At 40.1% G+C, this 23,220-nt stretch overlaps 1 protein-coding gene across 22 annotated transcripts in view; it reads right to left on the bottom strand.

Moving 5' to 3' along the window:
- The window catches only part of ank2b (ankyrin 2b, neuronal), a 277,742-nt gene that overhangs the window by 95,043 nt on the left and 159,479 nt on the right, over window positions 1-23,220 (bottom strand). For 16 of the 22 annotated variants that reach the window (XR_005991466.1, XR_005991465.1, XR_005991467.1 and 13 more), the window contains exons 1-2: window positions 21,218-21,358; window positions 5,529-5,630 (exon numbers count right to left, since the gene is read on the bottom strand). Coding sequence is in view for 19 of the 22 variants with exons in the window: in XM_041779231.1 (XP_041635165.1) it covers window positions 5,529-5,630; window positions 21,218-21,358 (243 nt within the window). In the remaining 3 variants the exon portion in view is untranslated. Of the gene's footprint in view, window positions 1-5,528; window positions 5,631-21,217; window positions 21,359-23,220 lie in introns of those variants that run through there. The other 6 variants (XM_041779240.1, XM_041779237.1, XM_041779234.1 and 3 more) reach the window with 1 other exon arrangement.

Below are 23,220 nucleotides of genomic sequence, written 5' to 3' on the forward strand. Positions count from 1 at the left end.
TATACAGGTTTAGCTCTTCCTATTGGACCGAACTCTCTCTCTCTAAGCCTTCAAAGTCTAACAGACCATCAGCTATCTGACTATTATAAATATCAGTAAGATTTACATGGGACAGTAAGGTTGTACAGTCTCAGTGGATTTATGTGGTAAATTGGAGGAAACCCCCTTTTATAAGGTGTTACTATGTAGGGTAGCTGTGGTGCAGTAGAGCCTGTCGTCCCACAGTGGGAAGATTATTGGTTCAGTCCCCACCGCCTGCAGTCACATGTTGATGGGACCTTCGGCAAGACACTAAACCCCAGTATGCTCCCACTGCTTCAGCAGTCTATAGACGTGTATGAATAGGATAAGCTGATACTGGTGGCCAATTCCCAAAAGCAAACTCTGCCATCAGAGTGTGAATTTGGAGTGAATGGGTAGGTAGGAAAAGTGCTATACAAGCTCAAGTCCATTACCATTTAAAACATAACATTTTAGTAGAGAAATCACAGGGAATGTGTAACCTGTTGCAGTTCCAGGAGTTTAATAGCACCATTAGCATCCAGCTAAAGATTTGGTCTAAACCTGGCACCGAAAGAAATATCCAGATCTTTACACTGCATGCTGTTCAGGTCTAGAAAAGTGGTCAACAGTGAGTTTTATTTCCTAAAATTGCATGTGTATTAGTGTTTTGCGGTTACAGTTTGACTATCACAGAAACATAGAGCCCTAGAGTTTCTTATGATGTTGCCATCAGGCATAAATGAAATCAGTGACTGATGGATGTCTGTCCAGGACTTATAGGTCTAATCTGAGTTTAGGGTGCACTCTCACTAGGATTATTTCAAGTCATTTTGGTCAGATACACTCTCTAACACTCCACTAGTGTTTACACTGACTACCAGAAGGAACGGCCATATTAATTATTCTTCACATGAATGTTTTGCACACTTTGTAGGCAATCATACCATTGCAAAGCCCACCTCGTCCATCCGTGCCAGGACCAGGAAGTGTACCATGCATGAGCCTCATACAGAGAACTAACACTGGTCTGGACTTTGGGGGTTATACAGTATAAATGCAGTCTCAAAAGGCAAAACCTAAATCTGAAACTGAGTGTGGACATTTAGTGCTATTTATTGTGTGAATGATCAATGTAATAGGACACACCTGGGCAACAAGACACATCCGTCAGTCACATGTTCCAGTACTTTTGCTCACATGAAAAATGGGTTCAAACAAAGAGTGCTATCTTCAAAGAGGTGTAACAGATCAAGGCATAAATACCTGGAAATAAAAGCTGAAATGATGATCTATTGTCTCATGTTCAAATGTTTTTAGTGTACAGCAAAAATAAAGGAATGTGGCCAACTGTTCCAATACTTTTGGAAGAGACTGTGTATCAAACAATGTACAGATTCCCAAGCGAGTGCACCCAGAATCATGCCGCAAGTTTAATAGATTTTTGGATGTTATCTGCATTTCTATTACAGTTTTTTGCAAAACCAAAGCGATTCTTTAAAGTTTTTGACTAAGTACAATTGTGCTTTGAATGTGTTTCCATTGAAGGGATTTTTGGGTATGAGCCTCGTAATTCTTGTAAAATCTCATCTGGCGCGACTCCACTGCAAGGAAGCTGGACACTCAAAGCCTGTTGCGTGTTGGTACGGATATGATTACATCTACAGCGGTTGCCTTGATAATGCAGAACAAAAGACAAATGATAGTTCAGAGAAAGTCCGAATGTTTAGCAAAAGCTACATATAAAGGTATGAGTATGATGTTAAGAAAAGTCCAGACGTACCGTGCCATGTTGTCTGAGTGAACTGGTCATGTGACACCATATCTTACGTCCTGTGAGTTGTAAATGCTGAGTTTTTTTTTAAATTTAGGTGTTTCCTTACCAGATTTTTATTGCACTATTTAAATTTTGCACATTTCTAAGGGTAATGGAGATGCAGCTAGAGTTAAAGTTTAGTATGTGTTCCATTCTACAGGAAAAAGTCAACAAAAAGTCATTGATGCATATTTCTAGGTTTTCCTTACTGATTTTTTTGAGCTTTCAGCAGTGACTGCTCCAGTTTGTTCCTTCATGTGTTGAATATTTTCCATTGTGATGTCTGAATCATTGAAAATACCTCCAAGTTATACTACTACTACCTCTACTGTGTTCATTAACTGTAGGTTGACAGCTACGGAAGCAATCCACCATAACGTAATCCTGAAACCCACTGGCAGCCATTTGATGTTGATTTAGCTTTAATTAAACTCTATAAATAGCCATCTACATCCAAGTGAAGGCAAAACTCCACTCTTAGATTTAGTCTCTTAACTCCAGCTCTCTCTTTTCAGTTTTCTAGTTGAAAAGAAAACACCTGGCAGAAGAATCCGCGACCAGAGGTCCTTTATTTCTAACCAGTGGCTACACCAGAAGCTCAGCTTTTGCACCCAGACGCTGTATCGTCATCAGACAATAAAGGACTGGTTCACTGATCTTACACTCAGCACATATAGACCAACATGACTTCCTCCACGGTGCTTCCAAGCATGCAGAGACTGAATAAATCAAGTCTCCTGTGTATTGAAAAGCATCTATCATAAACCAGTCAGACCAGTGATGCCACTCCATCACAGTAATGGAGTCATCAAGCTCCTATGAGCCTGGCCTTGTGCAGCTGTGACTGATGTTCTGTTCTTTTTTGTCAAAGTGAGTGATTAATGCATGCTTGAACACCAAAATACAGACATGTACGACAAACACCTGAAGATGTTTTAGGGTAAAACATCAATTACCAACCAGTCTAACTACTTCAGCAAAGTTTTTTAAAGCAAAGGTTAACTTTCCCCACTGGCAAACTTCCACAACGACACTGGTATGATCTTAATAGTCAGCTCTGGGTTGAGGTTCAATCATTCCTTACTTTGCATTAAATCTGCTTGACTGTTGGCGTGAAACACAACAAGAGAGGAACATGTACACGCATAAGGGCTTTGAGTATCCTCTAGAGCCTGAGTGATGCACGCCTGCATCATTCCTACCACAACAAACAGAGTCTCCACACACCACAGAGTGACAAGCAGACCCTGCATTTCCACTCCATGTGACTTCTGTTTACCAGGACGGTCGTTATGGTTGTTACCAGGATGGGACTGTTTCCCCTCCTATCAGGTTTCACTGCAGCCCCTATGGCCTTGTGCATGGCAGGAATGCTAATGGGGCTTAGAGGGGACTACATAATGATAGGGCCTAAATAAAGATCAAAGATGGTCTTCTCTCCTGCAGGAACGTAGAGCAGGTTTTCATAATGAACTTAATGTGAATGGAGATTAGAGGAGGGCATTAAACTCTGAATAATGCATCGTGTGGATTTGATGCTGCACAGGTAACAGAAAACAGTCTGATACAAACCAATTATAGAATCCTGGTACTTTGATTTTCAAGAAATTAAAGATGCTGAGCTAGAGTATGGAGGATGAGCTATGATAGATGGTAGAGTCTCAGTAAACTGATTTATGATGTTAAAGATGGTGCAGGAACCAATTTGTGCTACATTTTTATCAATCAAGGCTTCCACTGACTGAAACACTCAGATCTTTGTCGTGAAGTGGAGCTATTGATCCATATCACTTTATCTTTACACTACTAACCGGCAAGTTTTTGGATTGTGGGAGGATGCATGCATGGGGAACATGCAAACTAATGCTGCACAAGTTATCTAACTGCAGTTGTATTTGCAATATTAGGCTGTGCAGTTGCATAACTGCATATAAGGCTGTAACGATATTTGTATCAAGTTACTTGAACAGTTTACTAAGATGCCTGCAGAAAGGCTTTGAAGTTTCTAATAGTGATGACATTGCACTTTAAAAAAGGAAAACTTAACTTAATATCATTAATTACTTACTTAATATATGTATGTTTCAAGGTGGGAAATGCACACTTCGAGATTTAAAGCATGTAGTGTTACTTCAGACAGGCCATGGTGTCAAGCACTGCCACTTCACTGAGATCAGCTGATCTCATGCAAGCCCTCATCAGCTGACTGCCAGCTGATTCATGCTAAGCCTCCTATTGGCTGAATGCAGTAATGCCACCATATTTAAGCTGCTCTTGAAGGCTTTCCTGTTGCTGCTTCCTCTGCAAGCTGCTTTTTGCAACCCTCCTCCACCCCAGCTCCTCCTTTATCCTGCTAACCATTCAGTGCTAACCACTGCACCACCATGCAGGCCTCAGCTGCATTATATTTCAGACTTAACACATGACTGGCATTGTTTCTCCTCAGTCTGGTGATGACTAGTGAGGTTGCCAACTTAAGGCACCTACTGACTATTCGTGCAATTTCAAAGTTGCAGACAAAATTACAAAGTTGGAGTAAAACCATAGGAGTCTTGCTACAGTTGCAGTGCACTCCCGTTTGTCTCAGTTGTTAGGTGTAAGGTGGTTATAAGACTCCATTCAAGCAGTTTTGAGGTAGTCTTTCTTCAGTCTTCGACAATATCAAAAACAAACGTCATCCACAACCAATGAGAGCCAGTGTCGTGTCTAAGCATTTTACAGCAGATAACTTTTCAAAACATGAACATAATCATAGCCCAAGAGATGCAGACATTTTTCTTCTCAGAGATGCAGTCAGATCTCGCTGTACCTGTGTTTTTATTGCAAAATCTTAGTCTGAGACTAAAAACTCAGCTGACAGATTGTCTTTAGATGTGAGAGGGTCTTTTAAAAGTTTAGCAAAGTCCTCTGGTGTGAGGCCGGACTTAGCTGTCATTTTGAACACATTCCTGGTAGAGATCTTTTCTGTCATTTTGTCAGACACTTAAGCTGGGTGACGACACTATCAATACAAAAATATGAGTTGTGTTTTGTATGACATTATGTTTCAGTGTCCTGAGAAAGGCTTGTGAATAAGCCCCCAAAAGCCTAGATCAAACCAGATGAGTTAAAACTTCTTCTCTGCAAAGTTGTCACCTCTGTCTGTCAACTCATACCGCTGTAACTGAGTAAGATGATCCGTCTTTTCCACAGTAGTTGGTCTCTGTGCTTCAGTTTTTTCTCTGCTTTTCTTGTAGCTGCATGAAGCTTATCATGTATGATATGAATGATACTGGGGTGGTAACCTTGGAGCTATCTGTGGGAGGTATATCATGAGCTTGATGCTGTAAATATCCCTTTTTTTGTCCTTTTATTTTGGTTATTTCAAGAGCAGTTTCAACACTCATAGGAATTTAAGTCATCCCTAATAGGAAGAGCAAACATTAGCTAATGAAACCAAGGGAACATGTCAAGATAATGCTGGGCTTCTTGGCAACAAACAAGTTAAATCTAAAACTTTGCAACTGCTGTGACTACCGGACTTCCTCTCTGGGCATCCTCTTTACGTTCACAACGGTGACAGACTCTTCATTTTGAGTCTAATTGTGTCTGTGCTGCTGCTTTAGTTCTGATGTTTGAACGATCCCTCAGTATATATCATGTTTTCTGTGTGTGATCTGCAGTCAAAGGGAGGTCGAGTTTTGTGATTAATTTACTTTCATCTGTGTCTTACCTGATTGCAGGTGCTGATGTCGACTCCTCCTTTCAGATATTCCAAAACCTTATCGATGTTTCCTGCCCTTGCTGCTCGCAGGAAACTGGTGTTACTGTCCGACTGGAAGAGACACAGAAAAAATACATGTTAAAAAAAAAACAGTGAGATATTTTCCAGAATATAAAACTAATGCATCCATGTGTTTCTGCAGTGATTCACAGACACGTTTTAGTTTGAAGAAGCTATTTTTTACAACAATAGATGTTTATGTGAGGTGATTGTTCCACCAAAATCAGACATATTTGTTGTTCCCCGGTGCACAGTAATAGTGTATCTGTGCTTTGGGAAGGACACGTCCCCCGTCTGTTTTTGGATGCTGACTGAGCTGCAGTTGGAAGCAGACCAGAGCTGTAAGGAGGCAGAATGATTCAGCATTTTTCCCCTCCACTAAAGCGAAATCCTGGCTCACAGAGGGCGCAGTCAGAGCTCCCAGCGCTCTGCTCGTCCTGCAGAAAAACTGTGATGATTTTTTTTTTTTACTGCATTGCAAACTGCACTACTGCTTCCATCGGGAGGTCAGAGGTTGGGCACAGAAATACTGAAGCAGATAATCGTAGGAAACTGCTGTCCTGCTCACGGATGCTTCGGCAGCTGGTCTTAGGGATGGGCGACATGTGAAGTTTAGATTTATGAATACATATTTACAAACAGGACGTGGGGTAAGATAATATTGCTTGGATCAATATGTTGATAAGGAGTCAGAATGCAATAATATGCTGAGCTAATGCTTAAAAGATTACAGGGAAAACTCCCTGCACATTGTCAAAAGTTCCCCACTTTTGCAGAATTTGCACCAAAAAGAGGCGGTTAAAAGTGAGTTGACAACATTTATCGTTTATTAGCAACCACAATTGCAGGCAAACCCCTGAATATTTTCAAATTGCCCAAACACATTGACTTAAAAACAGTAAATGTTGCAAACTTGCTTCTTACCAGTTGTGGAAAAATAAGTCTTCAACATTTGGAAACCCTTGCCTCATTTTATCTGGCATTTGATGACAAATATATAAGCATTATATGGAAAATAGATGGACCTTGCAAAGAGAGAGGGAAACTTTTGTTCTGTGGCAGTTACAAACCATCATTCCAAATATTGCCATCTGGTAAGCATACAGCTGGCAACATTTATTTTTTTATCCTCCAAAATTGCAGGCAAACCCTTGAAAATGGTCAAAATTGCACTGAAATGTTGACTTAAAAATACAGTTGAGAATGAGTTAAACACTTGCTCCTTACCAGCTCTACACATTTCCCAAATGGTGCCATCTTGCCAGAAGATGATGGCAACATTTATTGTTTTTAACTATAAAAAGTTGCTGTCAAACCCCCAAACACTGGCAAAATTGCAAAAATATCTTAACGAACAAACAATAAATATTCAACTCCTTGCCAGTTAGAAACAGATGCAGTGGGATGATTTGGAAACCCTAAACACTAGCCAGTTCCTCCTGAAATATTGCAAATATGGAGATAAATACAATGGTAACGTATAGAAAAGTGGTTAGCTCTGAAGAAGAGAAAAGCTTTTCTAAATGTTGCAATATTGTCTCTGACTGGGAGCAGTGGGTAGGCAACATTTAGCGTTTTTAGCCGTAAAACACTAGGGTAAACCCCTGCACAGTGTGGAAACTGCAAAAATGCAATGGCAACATTTGGAAATCCTTGCCTCTTGCCAATTCCACAAACTTTTCAAAATGTTGCTGACAACAGCACTTTGGCAACATTTATTGTTTTAAGTTTTACAAATTGCAGGAAAACTCCTGCACTGATAAATTGCATAAATACATTGGCAACATTTACAAAATCCGTTGCTGTTAAACTGCCAAAGATCAAGTTGGCAAATTGTACTATTTTTTTTAATCCTTCAAAATGGCAGGCAAACCTTGGACATGTCTAAATTGTGCAAATACTTTCTCAACTCTTGGAAACCCTCATCAGTTTCACCCATGTTCCAAATGTTGCTAAGTTGCATATAGCAAATTGGCAACATTTATTGTTTTCCAGTAACAAAAGTTGCAGACAAACATCCTCTAGAATGCACATGTATGGAAAGCAGTCGGAATCTGCATAGAACAAATCTTGAAAAGGAGCAAGTTGGCAACATGCATTGCTTTTGATTATCATCAACTGCAGGCAGACTCTTAACACACTTTCTAAATTGCACAAATGTGTCTGCAACATATTCCAAAAAACCCTCTCTCGCTACCACGTACACCCACGTTCCAAATGTTGGAAACTGGCTACATTACTTTTCATTGTTATCAAAAATTGCAGCAAACTCCTCCACATGGTCTGAGTTGCAGAAATGTATTGGTATTTGGCAACAATGGGAAAACCTTGCTTCTCACTAGTTCCACCAATTTTTCCAAATGTTGATGACTGACAAGGAAGGCAAAGAGTTGGCAACATATATTTCAAGTTTCAAAAAATACTGACAATGGGCGCGCAGATGGTTGTGTGGTTTAAGGTGCTACCCATGTACACAGCGACCCAGGTTCGAATCTGGCCTGTGGCCCTTCACCGCATGTCTCTCTCCATTCTCTTCCCTGCTTCCAAGTCTATCCTCGGTTCTTCCTCTTTCAAATAAAGGCATGAAAAGGCCCAAAAATAATTCTAAAAAAATTAAAATAAAAAATGCTGACAAAATTTTGCACACTATGTAAATTGCAGAAATATATTGACAACATTTGGAAACCTTTGCATCTCATCAGTTCTGCATACATTTTTAATGTTGCTGCCTAGGGAGGAGCAGTTAAACTTTATAAATTGCAGGCAAACTCCTGCACACAGCCTATATTGCATAAACAACTGCAACATTTTGTTAAACTGGCAAGACGCAAGTTTGTAAAATGTAACATTTTTTATTACTGAAAATTGCAGGAAGGCCTTGAACAATGTTTAAATTGCACAAATATATTGTCAACACTTGGAAACCTTCATCAGCTACATTTCAGATAGCAAGTTGGCAACACTGATTGTTTGTCAGTAACAAAAATTGCAGACAAACCCACTGGATTGCACAAATTTGGTGCAAAAGTTGGCGCATCTTGCAAAGAACAAGGCTTTTTCTAACTGTTAGAAAGGAGTGAGTTGGCAACATGCGTTGTTTCAAATTATCAACAACTGCAGGTGGACTTTGGCTCACTTTCTAAATTGCACAACTGTGTTTGCAACAAACTGAAAGCCCTCTCTCTTTACCTCTTATGTCAACTTTTTCAAATGTTGCCAACTGGCAAGAGTGAGCAAGCTAAATTACTTTTTTAGTTATCAAAAGTTGCAGCAAAATTCACCACATGATCTAAATCGCATAAATAAATAGAATTTGGCAACAATAGGAAAATTGCTTCTCAGTAGATCCACACATTTTTCCAAATGTTGCTGACTGTTGAGAAAGGATTTGGCAACATTTATTTTAAGTATAGAAAATGCCTGCAAACTTCTTCACACTGTGCCAATTGCACAAACACATTGGCAAAGACTGGCAAAGTGATTTAAACTTGCAAGGATCATACTGTTTTTACATCATAACTTTTGAAACAATAGGAAGAAATGTTTTTACAACCTTATATGGAGGTGATATTTTTGTACAGTTCAGACACTGAACTACACTGACACTAAACAAATGCCCCATATTTTTCATCTTGGACTTCTGTTTTCATTGCAGTGTTATCATAAAGTTTGAGTTTAACTAGGATCATACCAAACATATCGTACATCCCCATTCATCTACAAATATCAGCTCTGATTTTGGTCCATACTGCCCAGCCCTAGCTCCTCTGTTTGTTTTAAGCTGCGTGGCGTTCTATTATTAGCAGCCAAGGTCGTAGTTGACTAAAATCTTCATAAGTAAGCTCTCAGAGTTGACAGATATTAGTCGCAGCTCTGACTCGCCCACTTTCCACATAAAATCTGCAGAGAGGAATAACGCAGAGCTGCTGAAGTCCAACTGAGCTGTGACTCTGCAGCACTGATGTCTCCTTCACACTCATACTAACAGTGCAGGTGGGATGTTTCTGGATGACCTGCAGTCAGCGTCTGTCTGCCTGCTGCAGAGAGCTGCACTGCATCACTCACATTCACTGCTGCTGGAGCTTCTCTGCAACAAAGCCAAGATCAACTCGAAGGACACCACAGATGTTTCGACAGTTTTTAACTGCTATGTACACATTAGAAAGATCGCTGCAGGTTTACAGTGCGTGCAGTAAAAGATTACAGCTAAAGTAAAAACTGCAGAAACAGGGAGCTTGTTTGGTAAGGTGGCGTCGACCTTTACTGTCTCACTTCCTGTTAAATGAGCCACATTTGCCAGACTGGAGAGGAAGAGAGCAAATCGGGCTTTGTGCTGTCTATTTATTGTAATTAATCTAACAAGTTATATGTAATTGTATGTTAACTATGAGCAGAAAAGCTCAACAGTCCATGTGCAGCAGAAAACCAGGAGCTTCTAAACACCTGAAATCTGTTGTATGTGGTTTGACAATTTCAGTGCATCCTTTCAAACATTTATCAAAGAGACAACATCTCTACAGCCTGGTGAAGAGTACAGAAAGTACCTGCCATGTGCCAAACAAGACACCTGATGTGATAAACGGCTCCTCCTCTAAGGACTCGATGCATGTCAGTACCAGGAAGGAAGGCAGTGACATTTACTGTCATTTAAACTCGACACGTGCCAAATCGCTGCCAGAGTTTATCGGCCTTTACAGCTGTGACTTTAACTCTTCCAGTTCAAGAATCAGCCCTTTATGTGTGAAGAGAAAACGCTGACATTTGACGACCACAGAGGACGATAGAGGACCGTATAATGTGCATGTTATACTGGGAACAAGAAGCAAAAGACAAACAAGGTACTGTAGGTTGCGCGCAACTATTTTCAGAACTTTATGGATTAAGTTGCAGTTAAGTTGATTGATAGTATAAGGGTCTTTGGCCAAACATGTTTGATATATTCCAGCTACCCCAAATCTTACATGTGCCATCTGTTTCCTCTTTTATTTTAAAAGGAACATAAAGAAATGCTATAGTCATGGTCAACCCTAACCCTAGTTTTACCACTGGTATTCACTTATCAGAGACAGGCTGATCTGATCCTGGATTGGATATGTGCAAGATCCAGACCCAAGCAGATTGGATATTGGTAACGATGTACTGATCCAAAGCACGGATCCTTGACAGCTCCATTTGATGCTATCCTGCTTTGCAGCCAGCACATGCATGCGCTAAGTCACTGCCTTCACTGAGCCGGTGGACCTGTGCATAGCATGGAGCGTGCTAACAACAAAGCTTAAGCAGATAGCAGAGGTATTTCATGCCAACAGCTTCAGTTACTACAAGAAATGTATTAACAGCTCATGTAGGTCAATGGTTTTACTACAAGTTTTAACAAACAAAGACGGTAGACAGAAAAAAATGGCTATGTAGTGAAGCAGCAAACTTCTTTTTTGGCAGCATTGCATGGACAGGGGAAGCTCCCAGAGGTGCATCACTTGTCAGTGTCTTTTGATTCACCCACATTTTATGGTTTTAGCCATCTCTTCTGGCTTATTTTTTTAAGTCTGTCCATGAAAGATAAATGTTCAAAATATTAAAGCTCATAAGGTAGCTAGCTATGCAAACTGCTGGATAATTGAACCTGTATGGACACAACAACTTGCCACTAGTGAGCTCTCAATGAGTTTAAAAGAATGATAGGGGATGACAGAGTTAAAGCTTTATTGTACCTCAGCACTGGGGTTAGTGGAGGTCGAAGACGTCATGTTTTCAGGTTCTCTGTCTCTCCATTCATGGAGGCTATTTGAGGTGCTTTTGGGGTGGCTTTATTCATCTTTCAAACCTTGACTACAGACCTGTAGAAGACAACCTATGGTTCCTAAGTGCTGACAGGGTGAGGAAATGCTCTTCTTGGGACGTCACACCAGGAGTCAACAGTAAAATGTTTTATTTGCATTGGTAGAGAAGATTTGGCAAACTTTTCATGAGTTCAACCCACATACTCAGCTCTGCTGCTCATCCCACAAATGCATGATCCTTACAAATGTAGCGCCATTTATAAGGGCAATAAACAGGATTTCCAACATGTAAAATAATGGACAAAGGCACTGTTAGAAATTAAGGATTTTGGGAGCGCAGATGGCCTAGTGGTCTAATGCGCTACCCATGTACGTGGGCGGCCTGGGTTCGAATCCAGCCTGTGGTCCTTTGCTGGATGTCTCTCCCCACTCTCATCCCATTTCCAGCTCTATTCACTGTCCTCCTCTGTCCAATAAAGGCACTAAAAAGCCCAAAAATATATCTTAAGAAAATTAAGATTTTTATAAACAACAACAACCAAAAAAAACCTAGTTTCCCAATCTTTACATTGTTACAGTTCTTATCTGTTGTCACTCAGATTTTCCTGTCTCTATGCTGCTGTGACCTGAACATTTTCTCCTTGTTAAATCATAAAGACAGAAGCCATCAAACAAACAAGCTTGGTCATTCACACTAAAGTAAATACTTCTTCCTCATCCTTGAAACAGACCTCTTCATTCAGCCTCATTCATGCTCCTAAAGGGCCACCATTGTTTCCTAACAGAGCTGCAGAGAGCAGCCGTTCCCATCATAAAGCCCGTCTGATGATGATATCCCGACGTTCCCTCCAGTATCACATTATGCAAAACCCTGACCTAATCAGCCTCCTGCCACTGGCTGGTTGCCATGGTAACACTTGGACATACATGACTCTTGGATAAGTGGGTCTTTAGAATGAAAAACTGTTGAATATAAGAGAGAAAGGCTGGATTGTTGGAGCCAGCATCCTACAGAAATACTTTCATAACTCCTGTTTAAAGGAGCTTAGTCAGACTGACTCTGTGACGGAGAAAAAAAAAGATTTCTCAGCAGAACAAAAAAATAAGACGATGTTTAAAAGCCCTCAGTAACATGAAGGTCATAACAGCCTGAGTCTTTGTAAAAAGGAAAAGAAATGTAAAAGTTGAATCGAACAAAGGGAGCTTAGACAAGGATCAAGGCCAGTGATGTTTTACCCTTCACTGCTTGGAAAAATAACACTTCTGAGATGAAGAATGGCAAGAGATGATGAAGAGTTTTGGATATTTGCCTTGTTTCTTCTTACTTTAGGGCTGAAAGGACAAAGCCATCAAAGTTTCAGGCCTGACTGAATTGATAACTGACCACCAAACCAGCTGGAACGGCAGAATAATAATCTCTCAGGCCTGTATCGACAGATCAGAATAACAGAAAGCAAAATCCTCATATAAGCTTGTTAATTGTACAACCCCAATTAAAGACAATTGGGCCACTGTGTAAAATGTGAAAAAAAAAAAAGTCAGTGATTGCCAGCTCTAGTAAACCCACATTTAATTCACAATAGAACAGAAACAACATCTCAGATGTTGAAACTGAGACATTTTAACATTCCATTTGAAAAATATGAGCTCATTTTGAAAATGATGGCAGCAACACATCTCAAAAAGTAGGGATAGGGTAACAAAAGGCATTTTGCAACTAATCAGGATGACAACAAGTTAGCCACATGACAGGGTTAAAAGGAGCATTTTAGAGAGGCAGAGTCTCTCAAAAGTAAAGATGGGCAGAAGTCACCAATCTGTGAAAAAAAAAAAAAAACTGTCAAAAAATGTGGAACAATTTCAGAAAAATGTTCCCCAACCCAATACCAAAGACCTTGAATATCCCACCATCTACAGTCTATGCTATCATCAGAAGATTCAGAGAATCTGGAGAAATCTCTGGTTGCAAAAGACGAGGCTGAAAAGGGCTTTCAGATGGCACTACATTAAAATCTGACTCTGTACTGGAAATCACAGCATGGACTCAGGAAGACTTTCAATCAGCACGATTGCCCATGCCATCCACAAAGACAGTTAAAGCAGATCATGCAAATAAGAAGCTGTGAACAGGATCCAGAAAAGCCACTGTCTTCTCCGGGCCAAAGCCTATTTAAAAAGGACTGAGACACAATGGAAAACTGTTCCGTGGTCAGAGGAATCAAAATTTGAAATTCTTTTTTAAAAAACATAGATGCCATGTCCTGTGAACTCAAGAGGAGAGGGGAGTCTTAAAGCCTGCATCTCTGATGGTGTGTTGTTGTATTAGCACCTATGGCGTGGACAGCTTACACATCTGGAAAGGAACTATCAGTGCTGAAAAGTAGATAGAGGTTTTAGAGCAACATATGCTCCCGTCCAGACAACATCCTTTTCAGGGAAGGTCTTGACTATTTCAGCAGGAGAATGCTTAATCACATACAACAGCACGGCTTCACAGTAGAAGAGTCTGGGTGCTGAACTGGCCCACCTGCAGTCCAGAACTTTCACCAATAGAAAACATTTGGGGCATTATAAAACATTTGTCATTATGTCAGTGTAATTTCTGAGGAATTAGATATATTTGATGAAGAAAACTGTGACTTCTAAGTTTGAATCTGCATTTACAGACAATTTTTTCCTGGCTTTTGTTTGTCTGAGGATAAAGCGGGGAGGGAAGGGAGCCAAAGGTCAAATTTGAATAACATATTCAGAAAGTAGGCCCCTAGTTTAAAAAAGACTAACAAGTTCTTCAAATAGAATAAAAAATATCCCCATTTAAATCAAACTCCTCATCTCAGCCTGTAAATTGTAATAATATTCTCTCTTTCTGACAGACATCTGTCCCTGTTCTGCTTCAGCTCGTGTCTAGACCCATCTCTTCATGACTCAATCAAACCTGCCAAGCGTGACAAAGCACATCCCTCCAGCTCCTCCACCGTCACATGACATCAAACATTCATTTACAAAGTCATCGTCTTCATCAATAATGTACTCCAGTCCCCCTCTAACCTCTGCAGACACTGGCTCTTACAGAAATACACGCTCAGAAACAGCAGTGCCCACGCTGGGAGCATCCTCGCATCCACCACAGCCACAGCCCTCTCTGCAGGTAACCATGGTAACAAAGCCGCCTGTCTATCAGTAGAGTTAGCAGAGTAAACATGGAGGTTTTATTTCCCTCTGATCTGTCTGTTAACTCAGAGTTTAATTCTCTGATGTCAGATTTACTTTAACACAGGATGACAAACAGTGAGGACAAAAATAGACCAAACAGGAACAAACAGACTTTAAGAGCCTCTATCCAGACCAGAATCCTGTCAGGCTTTAGTCACAAACTCAGAGGATTACTGAAAATATTCTGCATAGGTTGTTAGCCATTGATCACACACAATATCTTCTATTTGTTCACAGCTTGATTCAACCACAGAGTGAACATAAATATGGACGTATTCTCTTTGATGACACTCAGTCCCGGACTCACCTAATGTCCCCACAACACTCTCTAGCATAACAACTGGGGCTGACAGCAGCTCAGTCGTCCAGTCAACAGCATGTTTCACTCTGACACCAAAAAGCTGCCAGGTTACAAGCCAAATGTCTGTAATCTCAGCAACATGAAGTAGGCCTTTACACGGAGACTCCATGAGTCTGTCTTTAGCCCAGCACTGCAGCGACTCGTATTACAACTGCTTAAACAACTGTTGTTTAAACTGATGATCTGCTTGTTTTAGGCCTGCGATGATTCAAAGAAGCAGGCTGTAGGGTCTGTACGTGATGTAAACTTGCTGTTACTGCTGCTAAAGCTGAGCTAAATCAAAGATACTACGGACAAATCCTCCACAATAAAAGTCAGCAGTTGGGTTTTTACCTGAGTGGGGGTGAATATGCATTAAAATGCAGTATCTATTGATTTTGGAACACTGCAATCTAATACTATACACTATGATATTTAGGCCAGCTTTGAGGCCTGGGTGCATCTGGTATGTTGCATCACTTCCTGTTTTCTGCTACAATTGTTGCTATTTGTTTTTCTAACCCTCTTTCAAGTGCATAGTCTGTTGCATTGTGGGGTTTTTTTTCTATAAAATAAAGACTGTCAGAGTAAGTCTTTCATTGCATGGTGTAAACTGTCTTTACGGTGCACATAACAAACTTTATTGTATCTTATCATAATGTCCTCTGAATTCAAACCGTTTATAACAGACACAAGAGAAACAGGAATAAGACCCTCATAAACAGAAGCTGTGTCCTTGTGATGTTGATTGAAGGAGCAGTCTATTCCTAGCTGTCAGGACAGAAAAAACACTATCTGTGTTTATAGCAACAGCACTCTCTCTTCACTGTCCACTCTGTCTGTGTGAGTTATATCAAAAGCTCCTCATGGATTAATCCATGAACACACTCCACAGTTTAGAGATCATAACAGCACTTCAATCAATGCAGGCCATAACAGTTAAAGCTACAAAAGCCTGCATGAAGTGAAATAAAACTCTTTAGATCTAGATGAGACATACTCAAGTACTTGTGGACATACTTACTCAATTAACATTTCATCGCTCATGTACTATGGATGCATCTTTTCAGGCTAAAATAATATAAATCTTTATCTTAACTTTATGCATTTGTCTAGCTGAACATACTTAGAAGCAGGGGTGTAGCTAGGGATTTTGGGCCCCGAGAAAGAAGATAACATATAAATGTCTGTGCATTTAAATGTATTTCTGAACCATAACATCCTGATGTATGAGCTATATTCCTACTATGGTTAATTTAAGTTCACATGCATTATTTCGCAGTTCTGGACTACACCATTTGGACATTTTTAAGGGAGGAGCAGGGCACCCACAGTATTTTATTTTATTTGATACAAACTTAATTCTTAAATATCAGTCTGATTTTTTTCCATTTAGTTTGATTCAATAATGACACTAATTACCAAGAGTATATAAATAAAAACATACTTTTCATTGCAGGCTTCCCAAGGGCTCCTTAGAAGATGAAAAAGGAGAAAATATCTTTTTAGTGTGACTTGTGCTGAATACACTACATTTCCTGATATGTCTTATTCAAATTAAAAGTCTTTCATTAACATGAATAGCAGGGATTTAGTCTGTCAGGTATTCGAACTTTTGTGTAAGAAGATGCAAGTTGACTTGTCAATGCTTGACAAGCCGGAGTAAAATCTACCATCGCTGCTCACAACAGCAATAAGACTGGAAAGGAGGTATGAGGAAGCAGCAGCACAGTGTTAAGTAGCTGTTACAACAGACTAGGAATCAGTGTGATTCAAGAACAATACAAAGAATAATGAGAGTTATGAGGTGTGTATTTCTCAACTCAAAACATACAAATATAAAGTAGAATAAAAAATACAAAACCTTAGGTTTTTACTGTACTGCTTTGACTACCTCTACAAAGTGCAGTAGTGGCACTATTGCAAACTCACAAAGCTTTCTGCGGATATTTTTGTTAACCCTTTAAGTACTACTAAATGCAAAAATAACTGCAGCCTTTTATGGGAATATGCAATTGCACAGCCTAACATTGCAATTGCAATTAGATTAACCGTGCAGCACTACTGCAGACATATGAACAGATCTCACCATGGAGTATGCTCCTTTTTCTTTTCAGAACATTGTCCTTAAGATCTGCAGTAATAATGAGCAGCACACAACAGACGGCTGCCCAGGAACCGTGCACAAAATCGGACCTGGAAGTTCATAAACTATAAGTGATTCACTAGTTGTTCATGAGGTAATAAGAGTTCTCCAACACTGAAATGACTTAAGACATCCATGCCAAGTCCATATGAGGCATCTGTTCATAGAGCTAAAGCTGACAGAACTGGAACAACAGAAGATACTGAAGATTTGTATAGACATCCCATTCAGCGTCCTTTCGTTTTCAGACTCTCGATCAATATGCTGATCAATGCCAGCTGATCTGCATACTTTAATCCAGCCTTGAAAGAAGAGTTGAAAATGGCCTCAGGCTGTTCCCAGCCAATCAGAGCAGTCCCTGTGGGGATATCAGCATATAGCATCAGACAGAGGTGGATGAGGAGGATCATTGGTCCCTGATATACTTAGACATAATGTATAAGGCTGGATGTTTAATGAAGCTGCACCAATACAGATAAGTATACTGTAGGCTTTCTATATATAAACATTACGTAAGAAATATTATATAAGCACCAAAACCCTTTTGTTTGGTTTTATAAGAAACAACGGATATAAAGCTAAACCGTTTACCTTTGACAAGACTTTATAAAGGCTTCCTACTGAATTTTAAAGTAAGAAAGTAGCGCTGCACAATCTTGGCTTTCTGTCAATACCTAATATGCTGGTATTACAATTTCATTTTAGCCAGTAGTTTAAATGTAGATCAGAATGTAAACTTCAGTCCTTAAAACACTTTAAAGTTTAAAAATGAACAAACTTTGCTCATCTTTAGCAAAACTAGATTTTCTCTGGGCACCAGCAGGAAAAAGATGGATATGACTGTGATAATTGCTGCAACAAAAGCAGTCCATCTCTTTGTAGTATCACAGACTTTTCTCCTCATGTTCATCCTCTCATCCTTCTCTCTTTCATCCATCAGATACCAGAAGCTCAGCTGCATGGGGTCACTGCAGGAGGACCGTCCACCACCTCCTCCTACACACGGACCAATTAGAGCCGTCTGGACCCTCCTGTGCACGCCACCAACATACATCAGGCAAAACATGCGACATTTATGACTTTTCAAAGTCTGTTTTGTAGTGAAAAGTTTTTGATGGTGATGAGGTTTAATTGACTAAAGATCAGATCCAGTATTCTGGATGGTGCTCTTTAACTGTTATGTATTCATCCCAGTTCATCTCATTATCACGTTATTCAACAGTCTGGGGCGTTTTTACACCTAAAGTTCGATTGTTCTGGTCTGAATCATGGAACAGTTTGTCCATTGTTGGGTGAATATCTTGAGTTTGGTCTTGCTCACATGGGTACATTTACATACAGATCAAAATGTGTGATGCACAAGATGACTGCTCTCTGATTGGTCAGAATCTCTTGCAGGGAAAAGTAAACAAAGACAAGTCAACTCCAGCGTGGCTGTGGCTGCTCCAAAGACACGTTATAATGTCAAAATGAACACAACACTACAATTCTAGTTCCATAAAAGTTGAGACACTCTGAAAAATGTAAATAAAAATAGAATGCAATGATTGTCAAATCTTATAATGGAGCATAAACCACATATCAGATGTTGAAACCAAGACATTTTACCAGTTAGCTCTTTTTGAACTTCATGGAAGCAGCATTATTTTATTTTAATTTATTCTTTAAAGCAGGGAGAACCCCCAGAGACCAAAGTCTCTTTTCAGGGGTGCCCTGCAGTAATGCAATAAAAGGCAGAATAAGAAAAAATAATACATGGTTAAGATAATTTCAGATATATGTACAAACACAAATCCAATCCCTGGTTGATAAATTACAGTTTAAAGCAGTTGCAATGACCTTTCCTATATAGTTCAGATACAACCTCTTTAAAAACGCCATATGATACCAGAGAGGTCAGTCTACCTGTCATTTTGAAATGAGTCCACATAATGGGGGCAGCATTACGTTCTCAAAAAAGCAGGGACAGCTGGAGGAGCATTTTGCAACTAATTAGGTTAACTGGCAACATGTCAGTGAAATGACTGGGTATAAAAGGAGCATTTTAGAGAGGCAGAGTCTCAGAAAGAAAGATGGGCAGAGGTTCATTAATCTGTGAAAACAGTGTCAAAAAAATTGTGGAACAATTTCATAAAAATGTTTCTCAGTGTAAAAAAGGTTGAAGGTTAATCTTGGGGCCCTCAGGGGCCACTGCATCAAAAACAGGCATGATTCCTTACCAGATATTACTACATGGGCTCAGGAACCCTTCTAGAAATCACTGTCTGTCAAGCTGGATCATGCAAAGAAGAAGCCATATGTGAACAGAATCCAGAAACACTGCCCTCTTCTCTTAGCAAAAGTTCATTTAAAATGGACTGAGACAACGTGGAAAACTGTTCTGTGGTCAAATGAATCAAAATGTATAATTCACAGTTAAAAAGCCTGCATCTCTGATGGTAGAAGGTTGCATTAGTATTGACTATTTCAACACGACAATGCTAAACCACATACCACACCCATCACAACAGCTTGGCTTTCCAGTAGAAGAGTCCAGGTCCTGAACTGGCCTGCCTGCAGTCCAGACCTTTAGATTGTTGTTAGAAGAAGAGGAGATGCTACACAATAGTAAACATCCACCCAAACTGTTTCCAAAGATCTGTTAGGTCTTCCTGTGGTCTTCAGCACATGTTAGATGGGTTAGAAATCGCAGCAGAAATCTAAAAACAGCACTTCTAGACCCACTTCTCCAGGCAGTTGTGGTGCTGTTGTTTGGTTTGCACCAGGGATACATTTACAGCTTTCACACAAGCACAAACAGACCAGAATCACTTTATTGAAACTTTGCAGGTCAAATGGCTTTGTAATTCAGAGATTCTTTAACAAAAATAATGGTATTTAAGAAAAACAAACCTCATTCTGAAACAAACCAAATACTGTCACAGAGCTCACACAATTTTATGATATTGCTCCATCAAAAAGCTGCTCATTAACATTTAACAGCAGAACTCATTTGTGATTTCCTCCCTCATATTCCCAGCAGCCTCACAGTAGCGGCGGCATGCTGCTAAAGTCATTACATCTCTTTTCAAATTAGCCACCAGAGTCCACATGCTGCTGTGCACAGACGCTTTAGGAACAAAAATGTCACACCGGCCTTTAAAGGGAGAGGAGAGGTAGCAACACTGCACCCTGCTTCCCTCACAGTAGCTCTGCAAAAAGCTCTAACACTCCAATCTTTTAAGTCCAGGGCTCTTTTAACATGCTGTCATTAGAAACAGGAATGAATCAGGTACATGTGAAGGTGTCCGGCTTTGCATGGGAGTGTGGCAGCTTGTCATTTGATGAAACAAGGTGCTGTCATTCAGCTGGACACTAAAATAAAAAGAGCTTAGGGTTTCAAAGTGAGGCTTGCACTTCCTGTTACATGCCTCACACAACTGAATGTTTTTATCATGGTTTTCACTGTAGTTTTACAGCAGCTTCAAAGAGCTTTATCTGTCAAATACACTGTTGAAAACAGTTATACATTAAAAAATATGCAGGAGTGCATGTACAAAATGACTCACGCCCCCTTGGATCCTTTTTAATGTCACACCATTTACACTTTTCTGGACATAAGCTAAAGTTAGCAAGAGGTTTGATCTCTTAGCTGTGCTTTTTCTTTATAATTGGCAGGCAAAATCAACCTGATTACACTGATCTCTTGGAGCATCTCCTTCAGCTGCAGACTGCAACACCCATGCCGCAAATGGGAACACCACCTCAGATCATTCAGCTGCTGAAATTTACGGACAGATACTTTTAGTTTGAAAGAAGAAAGGAACTTCTAGATCAAAAAGTTACAACAATAGCTTAAGTTTGGAAAAAAGAACTTACTACGGATAATAAATAACAGTAAAATATCTGAATCAGTTGTGGCTTGTCCACTGAGTTTCTTAAACTAAAATTAGACATCAAAGAAAAGTGGTGGACTTATTTTACATCTCTGTGAGAGCAGGGAGACACTACAATGGGTGGTTTCCAGCTGCTGCACTGCCACTCTGGCTCAACAACAGATCACAACAGTTCAGTCATTTTGGACTTAACCTCATCACAACGAATGATAGCCCTACAGTTAACCCTCTCATCTGCAGAAACAAATCTTCTCCTGCACCTGCGTGCATGCATAATCTCTTACCAGCATCAATGTAGGCTGTCCAGGAAAATGCTCTTCGCAGTAATAGTCGGGCCAGGCGTTCTGCTCCAGGTTAGACAGACTCGCCGTCGTCCTCAGGCCCTTGTCCGAGCCACACACCTTACACATGGCAGCATTTCCCATGATGCAAGGTTTGCAAGTCTATCCCATCAGAATGTAAAGGATCTCTAATCACTGTAATCCACTGTGGCTCACTACCCTCCCCCCTAAAAATCCTTACAGGCTACCATCCAGGGGGCCGATCCCCTCAGTCCTCACTCTTCTTCAGCCCCAGAGCTCCGCTCTCTGTCACACCACTTCACCAGAGTTGTGTCTTGTTACCAGCACAGTGCAAGCTCTGACCATTGACCCACACCCCCTCCCCGCTCCCCCCACCCAGACTATTTTTACACCCACCAGCAGAGCTATGCATGTAGAGAGCAGAGAGATGGTGGTCTGTATAGGGCAGTAGGCCAAAACAGGAGGGGGGGAGGGGGCGTGACAGACACACTAAGTATGGAGAGATGTCCAGCCTCTCAGTGTTGATAATTTGAGCTAATAGGCCGTTTGCCTATTGCAAGGAACACATGAGAACTCAAGAGTGAGAGGTTCTTGGTAAGTCATGAGCAAGTCTTTTATCCCTCAATGGCATCCCTGTCCAAAGAACACAGTACTCTACCAAAACGACGACCATGACAGGCTCAGATACATTGTCTGATTTCAACGAAAATGGTAAAGTTAACATTTTAAGGTATCCGTTAGCATGTGTTTGAGATGCTCTGTTATGTGAAAACAGTTCAACTAGAGCCAACTCGACTCAATTTTTCTTCCATTGAATATCATACCTAGCCTCACAGTAACAGGCACCCAAGTATATTTGCTGACCATTTATTTTTTCAGTAAATATCACACCTGGTATTCAGCACCATCTTGGGCAAGTTTCCTGACATACTAATTTACTGTTGCTATATTAATAGTCACCCAAGTATGTTTGCTGACCATTTATTTTTCCTTTAAACATCATACCTGATGTTTAGCGCCAACTCGGACAAGTTTCTTGATATACTTATATTCTGTTGCTATAGTAACAGTCACCCAAGTATATTTGCTGACCATATATTTTTCCTTTAAATATCATACCTGATGTTTAGCACCAACTCGGACAAGTTTCTTGACAAACTCATATGCTGTTGCTATAGTAATAGTCACCCAAGTATATTTCCTGACCATATTTTCCATTAAATGTCATACCTGGTACTTAACACCACCTTGGGTGAGTTTCCTGACATAAGGCAGGCCATCCAGATATAGTAACAGTCACCCAAGTACCATTTGTTCATTTATTTTTGCTTAAAAAAAAAATGCATCACCATCTCCACACACAAGAGAGACATCCTCTGGTATGTCCCTCCCTCAAAGGCACAGATTTAGGAGTTATGTCTCATGTCAAACATAAATCTTCATATGCTATCATTAGACAATTTTCCTGCAGCTTCTTACTGCTGATATTTATCCTGACATGCCAGATAGCTTACTTTATATATCCATTAAATTGAATATATCTCACCTTCATCTGGGAAACCTCTAATACAAAGTGTTTGGAAAGGGCAGAACTTTTCAAAAATTCTCTGAAGGCGATTGAATGAATGTTTTGTCTGTCACATCCATTATGGGCCAATCAGACAACAGTAATAGGCATGGGCTGCTCCGTTAGTAACCTGAGCTTGACAGTAAGGCAATGTCATATTTTATGAATGGTGCAGCTGGATAAAACTTGCTGATGCTGCTGATTGGTCAGGTCTGTTCTCAGACTGGGCACAATTGTTTCAAATTGGAGCTTTGCAGGATGGATCAGCCTGATGACAGAGAAGGAATCTGCTTTCCATCTGCTTTGCATGGTTTGCTGATATTATCATCATGTACTCATTTCAGAAGGCAAGTGATGTTATTAGAGTGTCTTCATACAATATGCTGCTGATGACTATTTTTAAAATAGCAGAAACAGA

Source organism: Cheilinus undulatus, linkage group 22 (genome assembly GCF_018320785.1).
Source record: "Cheilinus undulatus linkage group 22, ASM1832078v1, whole genome shotgun sequence".
In the NCBI taxonomy this organism is placed as follows: Eukaryota; Metazoa; Chordata; class Actinopteri; order Labriformes; family Labridae; genus Cheilinus; species Cheilinus undulatus.